Raw genomic sequence first — 11,584 nt, 5'->3', positions numbered from 1 at the left:
GCAGAAGTGAAAATGATTCTAGCCATCCCCCTTAGTAGCAGAAATCAAGAAGATTGTATGGTGTGGAGGGGTATGGTGAAGGGGGATTTTTCGGTTCGAAGTGCTTACCATTTGCAAAAGAAGGAGGAAGAGAGACGTGGGGAATGCTCTATACGCAGTTCCAGTAGTGCTGTGTGGAAGCTGATCTGGAAATTAAAGGTACCAAGTGTGGAAAAAAATTTTCTCTGGAAGGCTTGCCAGGATATATTACCCACCAGAGAAAACCTCCACAAGCGACAAATCATAGACGATCCAGGGTGTCCCATATGTGGCCTTGAGGTGGAGACGGTCTTCCATATTCTATGGAGATGCCCATCAGCCATGGATGTGTGGGGTGAAGGGGATCGTAAATTTCAGAAAAGCTCCCTCAATGGTCCTCACTTTGTCCAAGTTGCGGAAAGAATGTTCCAAGTATGTAATCCGGAAGAAATGAGACTGTTCGTTGGATTGGCAAGGCGGATATGGTTACGAAGAAATGAGGTGATACATGGTGGATCTTTTGCCTCTCCGAAAGAGCTGCTTCTACGTACGAGGGGGGCTCTCTTAGATTTCCAACAGGCCAACGAGACGCCAGTTGTGCCGGGGATACCAGCCAGGCCAGTTCAGGTGATGACTCCTCCGAATGGGTGGATTATTGCACATTGGGACGCTTCTTTGGACAAGGACAGAGGACTTATTGGACTGGGAGTGTTACTGAGAGACCACAAAGGGAAGATGATTATGGCAAGAAGTCTCACACGACGGGGTTATCTTAGTCCTATCGATGCGGAAACAATGGCAGCCATTACTGCTGTCCAAATCTGTCGTACTTGGGGTTTTGATAGCACGTTGTTTGTGGGTGATGCACAGCTGGTTGTGGAAGCAGTTCAGCAGGGGGCGCGAGGTTGGAGTAGGCGGCACCCTCTTCTCGAAGACCTTCACCATCATCTGCGTGATTTGTCCCACTGGAAGATAGCCTACAGTGGAAGGGAGGCTAACAGGCCAGCCCATGAGCTTGCAAGAATGGCAACTAAAAGTGTAATGGATGCTATGTGGGTTGTTGACCCTCCTCTCTGTATTCAGAACCTTCTGGTTCTTGATGAAGCTCTTTTTGATGCTTGATTGGAAATAAAAGTAACACAGTTTATCAAAAAAAAAAAAAGAAACTTAGGTAAGTGCTTACAATACTAGTCTCAAGTCTTTTGAACTAGAATTTATAGCTTTGTATGGCTTTAACCTAAAGGACAAGATTAAGGTTTAAATCCTTCAATTTTTATTCTCTCACCTTTTTTAGTAAAGAGAATAGATAATTTCTTTGTCAGGTCCCACCATGTTTCTCGTAGGCTTTATCTGTAAGCTGACAGATTCTCTTTTACTTTTGGCGGATTTGCTTTTTGCAATGAGTCCACCAAGCTTCTTACATGTTCTTCATCCTTCATCAAATTGATAAGGTGATTGTACTCTTCGTCGTCTAGTGAAAGTGAAGAGATAAGACTTTGATTGTCATCAAGCAAATATACGTGCTCTATGTCATCTGCTAGTAAATCTAGATTATTTTTCTTCTTATTACCATATTTTCAAACAATTTTTCAGCCGGTCATCAAACAAATGAGCCACTTGAACGTAGAAGAAATGATCATGTCAACCAAACTTCCTTCCTTGTTGCCTTCTATTACTATGCATCTATTCCCACCAAGTGGATGCTTCTCCCTTGAATTTACATGTGATTAATGTAATTTTCTTTTCTTCTGGACAAAAAACGTTTTACTTGATCAAGCCAATTAAGAAAACCTTCAATATGGAGGTTTCGATTGAAAGTTAGTAAATCTATTTTAATCACTAATCATGGGAGTTGTGTCTACCGTTATGCTTTTCATGCTTGTTGCCATCAAATCTCTTGAAAACAGCTCCCAATTCTCATCATTCTACTGGTCGTTGTCTTCGAGCATATGAATAGCTACGTAAAAGGCTTACACTCCACGATCTTTGCCGCCATAGTAGTTGCTGCTATTGTCTTCATTTACCATCACAGCAGGAAACAACAAACTTCTAATACTATAATAAAATAAGGATAAAACTCAAAAATATTTTTCTTGCTGATTCTGAATGCTCAAACCAGAGAAACCATATGAAGATACACTTTCATTCAGAGTTCTATCTCTTGATTCTTCCCAACTTTTATTTCGATGTATTGTATCACAAAATCTGGAATTCATGTCATGATTTTTGGCCTATAAGGGCTCATGCTATTTTTTTTTTTTTTTTTTATGACATGTCCGCATAAGAGGGAAAAGGAGAATTCAAACTTGTGATTTTCGTTTCATTAGGTGTGGTCTTAACCAATTGAACTACCTCTTAAAGACAGCTCATGCTAATTAGAGGGTAGTTATTGCTAACATGGCTCAATTCAATTCAAGACGTTCATTTTGAATGAACAGCCCGGATTCTTTGAATTACAGGAAACCTCAATCTGGTTACCGATACTTTAGCTTGATTACGTCCTTTACATGTAGTTCCATCCAATGTAGAAAGACAAGGTGTACATTGACAAAGAAAGCCCACCCAATATCTCATAACAATGAAGATTTGACGCCATGCCCCTCACAGGCAGTAGGGGCAAAAATGAATTAACAAAGAAGTTTCAAAAACTTCATTTGTGTGCACAATCCATAACTGGATCTTACAACATAATGTGAATGAAAATAAGGATTTTGTGCTCTCCTTTGATGCAAACCGATTCGACCAAAAAAGAAAAAGAAAACGAAAAGGGGTCAAACTCAGTTGTAAATTGTACCTCCCACAACAGAAGTTGGCATGTAATAAATCAATCTATGTAAGATGCATGGTTTTAAGACCCTATGGTACAATGTGCCCTATAACATATACCTGTACATGTCGCAGAAAAAACCTTTCTTTCTCAAAAGTAGCAAATTAGCCTTGTAGTTTGGGAAAACCACCAGTGACATAAATTAATTAGGTACAGGTGCACCATGCTCGTTAGGGTTGTGCGGCACAGCCACCTCACCAGCGGCAGGAGCAGCATGCCTACGATGCCGCTCACGAAGATAAAGGACGGTAAGGAGGCAAACAAAAAGGGTGAGTATGGTTGCATTTCCTTCCTCCAAGAGCACATCCTCCACCCATGCTTCTACTTTTGGATAGACGTCAGGCAATGAATCAATCAAATCGACCTAGATTATACACAAAACAAACCCCTCAATTCAGTCTCAAAAAAGAAGAATGGCTGAATTCAGTTTTTCAATTAATTTTCATAATCATCGACATCAAGCACAAATTAGAAATTTCAAGTTATCCCAAAAATACAAGTGAGAACTAATTTAGCTCAAAAGAGAGTTCTAAACATTATCAATCTCTTAGGATTGGAATAAACCAGACAAGTAAACTCACCAGGAAACTGTTGGCATAGTTCTTTCGTATCCACAAGCTTGCAAGGGCAAGTGTGACAGGCAATTTTGCTGCAGAATCAATTGAAAGGGCTTGATCGTAGTAACGCTTGGCAAGATGGAGATCAAATGGAAGTCCTTGGCCATGCTCATGCATGTATCCTAGGTTGAACATGGCTTGTGCATTGGATTGGGATTTGGCATGCATGTAAGCCTTTGCTGCACGCTGATAATCCCTCTCAGTACCCTACGAACAGAGAAAAGATAAAAGGATAAGGAAATCACGGAGTGGGAGATCCGAGTACATGTCTTAAATCATAATCCTGAACCTTGAGCACCCAGAGGCCTATTTCATCTTGAGACACGTACCCGACCATAGTAATATGCATCCCCAATGAGCAAAGCGGCATGTTCATTACCCTGCTCTGAAGCCTGCCACCACAAAGAATGTGCACGCTGATGCCTTTCTGCATCAGTACAAAACTCCGACTCTCCCATACACATGCTACGTTCCCCATATTTGTCGAGTATCCATGCAGCATTACTCTGTGCTACCTCATAGCCTAGCTCAGCCATCCTTGCATACAAGAGGAATGCCTTACCCACATCACCTTTTAAGTATGATTCAAGCGCCCATCTAGACAAGGAACTCCATGGCCCCCGTTCTGCAACTAATTTGTATAATGCAGTTGCCTGAAATAAAACAAACTCAACTATTGATCGATTGATATTAAGTGTTAGGCATCTTAACAATCATGATAATAACTACTAGAAATTTACATGCAATTCAAATATCAATTCTAATTCTCAAGAAGATTCTAAAACAATTGTTGAACTTAACTACTTAAGGGAAAAAAAAGGGCGTTTGTGCATTAATGAACCCAAATACATTGGTGAAAGCAGAATTTTCAATTTTGTCCTTGGGGACACACAGCATTTGTCAAAATAATTGGTCAAAAGAAGTCAATATCTTGCCACCAGAGAAAGAAACATATTAATGAAAATTACACCAAGAAATCAGTTTCTCTAACCATTATCAATTTAAGCTCACTAGTTACTCGCACAATATAACATGCAAAATAACTTGATCATGCTATTTGAAACAGTATTAATGTTTAATCATACAGACATGGTTAAATTTTCAACTCTGACAATCGGACCAACTCTACTGTAGTCGACAGCCAAGCAACACTCAGCTTACCCATCAACAATGCTTGGGATACCTCTCAATTCCTTTCAACCAAAGGAAGCACTGACCCTTACCCCAACCCCAACCCCCACGCGCACTCATTCACCCCTTTGTCCAAATCCAACAAATTGGGTCAGTATCAGAATCCTGAACCTGACCAACTGCATATATAATATGAACATTCTTAAATAAATTTGTAATTAATGCTCTTTATATGTTCTTCAATGTAACTTTCCTCAGCTGTTATAGAGAGCAATTTTTTTAAGGATGACGACTATGGTAGACATTAGTGTTTCACTTTTCTTCTGGGCAAATTTTATGTTTTCCCAAATTCTTGCTAACATTTTTATTCCAGCAGACCAATAACATAAACCTCACTCCCCCACTCCCCACAACCCCACCCCCTGGGTGCAAAAAAATGCCAACCTATTAATTATTATTATCTTAAAGAGGAAAGAAAATAAGACAGATTTTCATAACAAGAAGAAAATAACCCTAAAAATTGTTGAATATTTTTATATAATCAAAGTCACGGCCTTCTAAATTCTAATAATATAAATAATATTTCAGTTTTAATGCCAGTTATGGAATTCTGTATTTACTATCTGTATGATCATGATACAACAAACAACTAATCCTAACACAAGCATGAGGTTACTGAGCAAAAAATACTGACCTGAGAGATAATTGTCAAAACAATTACAAAAAAAAAAAAAAAAAAAAAAAAAAAAAAGGGAAAAGGAAAAGGAAAGCTTGGTTGCAATGTACATAAAATATTAACTTGGCGAAACATATACACAATGAAGAGAAAATAACATAGTCAAACTCAATTTACCATAGGAAGGTTCTTCTTAAGCCCCACGCCAGTATGGAACATCTTTGCCAGCTGGTAGAATGCCTTTGGTTGACCCGCATTAGCAGCCAGTATAAAATAGTTACATGCTAACTTCACATCCCTCTTTACCCCAATTCCTTTTAGATACATTACTCCTAGGTTATAACGGCCACCAGCATCTTCATTAGTAGCGGCCTTCTCAAAGTACTCTTTTGCCTGTCATGGGATGGATGGTATACTCTGAAATTAGCCTATCAATAGACCTAAAACAACTTGAGAACATGGAGGAGAGGACAAAGAAATTAAATACTGGTCAAGTCATGACAAAGTAAGAAAATACTGGAGTAGTAGTAATATTACAGTTTCCCCACAGCAGATGAAAGTTTAGAGAAAGCCAAAGACTAACTTCAAAACAAAATTAAAAAAGGCAAGAAAATCCAAATGTACACACTCTCCATTCAGGTGAACCAATAACACAGTTAAGCATTTCAGAATAATTGGGCAAAAAGAAACACATGACATGCTATATTTATTGGAGGAAGGAAAGAAATGAAAAGGCCTACATATTAGTTAAAAGAGGCGAACAACAGAACTTTACCATTAATGTGGGAAGAGATGACCACACCATGGGTAATTAGATCAAATATAATAAGAAATCACACTGGCTCGCTCAAAGATGTAGTTAAGATTCTCAATGTTGTGGCCCACCCTAACCTCAGCCCTCAATTGGTCAACAGAAATGCAGATTCCATTACCCAAAAGGCCAAGAGGCCAATATTCTATGCTAAATTTATACTGCTCAAATTTCTTCTCGTCAATCCAAGTTTTTCCAAGCCAGCTATTGGATGCCATGTCCATTCCCCTAACTCAAATGCATGTCAAGTCACAGATTGACAGATACTGGCTACCCCTTCGATGTAGCTCTTCATAGTGGACTTCAATTGTATCTTCATCTTTATTGACAAATCAATTCAACTATGTGAACTTTCCAACAATCAATGCCCTTCCGAGTATTGTGGCACAAATTAAAAAAGGCTGTACCTTCTTTCTTTTACCTTTTCTTTTTTGTCTTTTTAAATGACAAATTATGAAGTATTAGTAAAACAAAGGTGCAGCATGTGTTCTCCCAGCTCAACTACAGTGACACTAATTAATCTGATGAAGATAAAGAAGAGACTATCATTTCTTATCTGTCAAGGCAGAATAAATGGTTTCATGCTATCATTAACAATATGGTAATTTGAACTCTCCTGATAAGGCGGAAAATTAAACACATTAGATTCAAAATCAGATTCTCTCAGTAGTTCTGCTTTTCATTTAATTGATGAAAATGGAGGTAACTGATTACCACAATGAGAAGAATTGAGGGCAGTAACATACACTAAATAATACCGTTCAGATAAAAAAGCAAATAAAGAAAAAGAAAAAGAGTACTGAAGAGAAACATGCCAACAAAGAGGAAGGCATAACAAAGTAGAGAAAAAAGGGCTTAATGGGTAGGTCAGGTTAAGCAAGTCAGTCCATAATCCATTGTATAGATAAATAAGTAAAGGTTCAGCATATAAATATGCAGCAAACCAAGATAATCTTACTTTGGTGTAATTCTTCTTGTCTACTCCATAGCCTTTGACATACAAATACCCCATCCCATTATAAGCTGAAAAAAGTAGCTGTTTGGACGCAAGGGTAAGCCATTCAAGCGCTTTTGTGTAGTTCCTCTCAACCCCAGCTCCCCGAGCATATATCTCACCAAGAAGTTCCATTGACCTTGGCTCTCCCTTGTCCACAGCCTTCATAAACCACGACATTGCCTTGACATGATCACGCCTCAATCCTCTCAGCCCAAAGTAGTAAAACAGCCCAATCTTATACATGGCTGCTGCATTTCCTTTCAGGGCCTGATATTCTAAAATCTGGAAGTCCTCGTCATCCTCCCCTCGTGACTTCCTCAGGGCCTCCTTATTCTCCTCGGCTCCATTGTGGATACGTACCGGTTCAATCACGGGTGAATCTTTCGAGATCAAGAAACTGTTTACAGCTACTTCTGCTAACTCTGCGTAAAGTTTAACCGCTTTATCATGCATCTGCAAATAATCAAGATAAATCAATTCGTTCATCATTAGAATACTCTTACTATAAGAACTTCAACATTCCTAAGCTACAAACTTCACAGGAGAAAATCTTCCTCAACAATAATTAGGAGTAATTTAATTGCATTAGACACAGTTAAGTTTAGGTCCTAGCTTTTCCCAGCAACCAAACAGAGCATAGTTCCTAAACCCTAGGGTTTTCATGCATCAAAGAATCAAATTGTCATTTCAACTACTCAATTCCAAATTTCTAAGGGTAAGGACCACTCACATCTTGGCGCGAGTAGGTATATGCGAGGGCCATCTTGGACTCGGCGTTACCTCCCTCGGCAGCAAAGTGATGGTACAGAAAAGCCTTGGCCTTGTTCGTCTCCCTCATCATCCCCATCCCGTACAGAAACCCTAACACCGACCTCGCGTGCGCATGGCCCTCACTCGCCGCGGCCTCGATCTCCGCGGCCGCCTCCTCCATCACCCGCGCGTCGCCCGAACTCGCCGCCGCGACCATCTTAGACACGCACGAGCTGTACCGCACCTCGAGCTCGGCGCCAGGATCGGCCGAGCCGGCGGCTGGAGTGGCCACGCCGGGCTCCAAGATCGGGCGCCATGAGCCGGGGTTGAGCTCGTCCTCGGACTTGTGCGGTGAGTCGGATTCGCCGAACTCGTCCCACTCGGGCGAGTCAGGGTGAGTCGAATCGGGCGAGTCATCTGAAGAGATCGCGGTCTCTTTGATGTCGTCCTGGGAGAGAATGAGGACGAAGGGGCGAGCGGTGAGGGAGAGAGGATAGAGAGAGACAATGAGGAGAGAGAGTGAGAGCTTCAGGGTTGCGATACGCATCGTTTTGACGCTGAAGAAGAAGAAGAAGAAATGGGTTTGGTTAGTTGGAAGAACAGTGAAATTCTGGGGACGATGGTGTATGATATAAAATTATAAATTATAAATATATATGTTTGGCTGCCACGTCGATTGTGCTCACTCGGCCAATCAGATCGTGCCATGGTGGCAGACGCCGGCAGTGGCCGTCCCAACTACCTCAGTCAAAGTAGCCAAAACCGTCCCAATCAAACGAAAATTCTTTCAAAAAGTTTTATTTATTATTTCTAAATAAAATGTTGATATGTAAAAATTTAAAAAATTATATAATTAGTTTTAAAGTTATAATTATATTTAAATAATTTTATCAGATATCTGATATCTTAAATCAGATTGAATTTAAGTTCATTGATCTTACTTATTGTTTTAAGAATTTGGACAGATATGAGTTGTATTTCTTAATTTGCAAATTTCAAGTCCAACTAGCTAGGGATGCATATTTGAGTGGATTTTAATAGACTGCATCTGTTATTTGCAACTATTCACTATCACACATGTCAATGTGGATACGATTAACAAAAATCAATATCTGCATTTACATATGTAGCTACGGATAACAATTTATATATATATTCACCAAAATTACATTGTTTTAGATTAGGTATAGGTTATGCTTACATTGTTTTCAAAAGTAATGTGAATTCAATACATTTTCAAAACGTTTGGGCTTAAAAAAAAAAAAAAAAATCAAAGAAGCCAAAAATACTAAAACCTACTCAAATTATTTTCAAAATCGTTTAAAATAGGCCTAATAGAGACACAATTCAAAGAAGGCCAAAAAAAAAAAAAAAAAACTAAAATAGACACAAAAAGTCCATTACATAATATGTAGATAGCAAATAATAATTGCATTTAATAACTACAATAATCGAGCTGATGCCATTAGTAAAAACATGGTGCAGATGAAAATATCAAAAAAGATATATCCATATTTTGCGGATGTAACTTTGGATCTTGCAAATAACCACATTTGCATGTAGAGGCTTATGTTGAACTGCATAATCCTCAGCCTTCAATAGTTGTCTGCATGCTTTGACAGGAGTGGTTAGGAACTTAGGACTATCCTCATTCAGCTTCTTGAGAAAACCAACCGATGGCTTGGAATTTTTTTGTTTTTCTTCGTGTCAGGAGATCTGAATCTGATTTGACTAATAATAAAGATTTTGCTATTTTTGATTCTAGCAAAACAAGTCCAAGAATTAAAAAAGAGAAAGCTTATATATATCACACTTGTAGTATTGTAGTATTGCCAATCCATTCGTTTATTATTTATAATGTGATAGAGGTGCTGGTACATCTAATAAGGTTAGTTTATGGTTTCCAATTTCTCAAAGTGAAGGTATATATATAATGTTATAGTGATTTTATGCCTTTGTGATAATGATCATATAGTACAAAAACGATTAAACAAAAAAAATCTGTTGCAATTTCTTTCAGTCGCTTTACCTCTAGATCCGAAGGCATTTCAATCTATTTGTATTTTTGTATATAGCTAAGGACAAAATTTCCTTACTTGTGAGTTTCTCATTCAATTTTATTTGTATGCACTAGTTAAGAACAAACTTTTAGTATATATAAATCTATCCCAACGTACACTATTTGTTAGATATTTTTGTCTATGTATTTGATTGGTTAAATTTGGTTACTAATTTTATATTTTTTCATTAATTTTTATTCGTCATTTCTCATATCTTTCAATGTGGGACAATACGAAATGTCTTGCAAATAGTATACTTCAAGGCAATTTAGACATTTTTAAGTCTAAAACATGAACATGTAGATTATGAGCACCTTTTTTTTTTTTTTTTTTTTTTTTTTTTTTTTCATTTTAATGCTAAAAGTTGGGTATGGACCATTTTGCAACGAAATAGTAGTTTGAGAGTAGGAGTAAGTGTAACAAATGGTAGTTTAGTAATTCCCTTGAAAAAAAAAATGTGTTAGTTTAAGGAGAATAAATATATTTTGAGAATAACTTTTATAGGGTCTTGGCACAAATTAAGGCTTTTGTGCCCTCCAATAAGAAGTTGACACATCAACGTGGAACACTATAACAAAAATATGGTGTTCCACTTAATTTTTTTCTTCTATAATACCTAAAACAAAACACCTTCTAGAATAACCTTTTTATATTTTTCTCTAAGACCACCTCAACCACCAACCTGCCGCCGGAGACGCCGCCAGAGAAAACGTCGAAGACGTTTGGTTTGAGTTTTTTTTTTTTTTTAGGTTGTAAAGGCACTAGTTTTGGTTTTGGTTTTATTCTCTATCAACGAATAGGATATTGATAAGAACAAAAAAAAAAAAAAAAAAAAAGGAAAAGAAAAGAAAATATCAACAGTCGGATTTATCACCTAATAACTCATCAGTATAAATGAATAACATGCACAAATCAAGAAACCCAAGATTATACCACAAGGGTGGTAGTTGAGTTGGTAGAAGAATTCCTTTCATCCTAGTGGTCGCGTGTTTGAATCCGCTTGCGGTAGTAGATGCGTGAACCAGATGCTACTTTGAAGGGGCTCTACTGGCTCACACCTTTGTGGGGTTGTGGTGACGGGCTCGCCTTCCCAGGCAGTAGCTATGGCTCAAACCTGACATTTCACAGCGGGTGGGAACCCCAATAGTAACCACTACAAAAAAAAGGGGGTTTTCTGACGTGTGCTACAGTGTAATTTTTTTGCCACCTCAGCAATTTTCTGTCGTGTTATATATAAAACGTCAGAAAAATTTTTCCTGACGTGTGAATAGTAACACGTCAGAATTTTCTGACGTGTCTGTTCAGACACGTCAGAAAATTCTGACGTTTTAAATGTTGGAGCGTCAGAAAAATATTACAAATTTGAAAAATTTAAAAATGATATAATTTCTGACGTTGCAAAATTTGCCACGTCAGAATGCTATATATATATATATATATATATAATCAGATATGTATATTTATAAATATAAACTAATATATATATATATATATATATATATATATATATATATATATATATATATATATTTTTTTTTTTTTTTATATTTATTTCCTGACGTGCCAGGTGTCGCATGTCAGAAAATTTCTGACGTGCGACACCTGGCACGTCAGGAAATTACCTCGATTGGCCCCCTTTAGGCGGGATTTTGAACTTCTTTCCCTCTTTTTATTTCCCCCCTCAACTTTTTCCCACT

At 37.9% G+C, this 11,584-nt stretch overlaps 1 protein-coding gene across 1 annotated transcript; it reads right to left on the bottom strand.

The window, feature by feature from the left end:
* Window positions 1-2,562: 2,562 nt before the first annotated feature.
* Window positions 2,563-8,435, bottom strand: EBS5 (HCP-like superfamily protein). The gene is made up of 6 exons (XM_059598573.2): window positions 7,808-8,435; window positions 7,039-7,530; window positions 5,447-5,662; window positions 3,792-4,115; window positions 3,427-3,669; window positions 2,563-3,209 (listed from the first exon to the last, which is right to left on the bottom strand). The coding sequence occupies exons 1-6, from the start codon at window positions 8,372-8,374 to the stop codon at window positions 2,988-2,990; spliced, it is 2,064 nt and encodes a 687-aa protein (XP_059454556.2). The 5' UTR covers window positions 8,375-8,435; the 3' UTR covers window positions 2,563-2,987.
* Window positions 8,436-11,584: the final 3,149 nt, after the last annotated feature.

This window comes from Corylus avellana, chromosome 7 (genome assembly GCF_965113065.1).
Source record: "Corylus avellana chromosome 7, dhCorAvel1.hap1.2, whole genome shotgun sequence".
Classification (NCBI taxonomy): Eukaryota; Viridiplantae; Streptophyta; class Magnoliopsida; order Fagales; family Betulaceae; genus Corylus; species Corylus avellana.
Note: the sequence above shows the minus strand (reverse complement) of the source record. Positions and strands in the feature narration are given on the sequence as shown.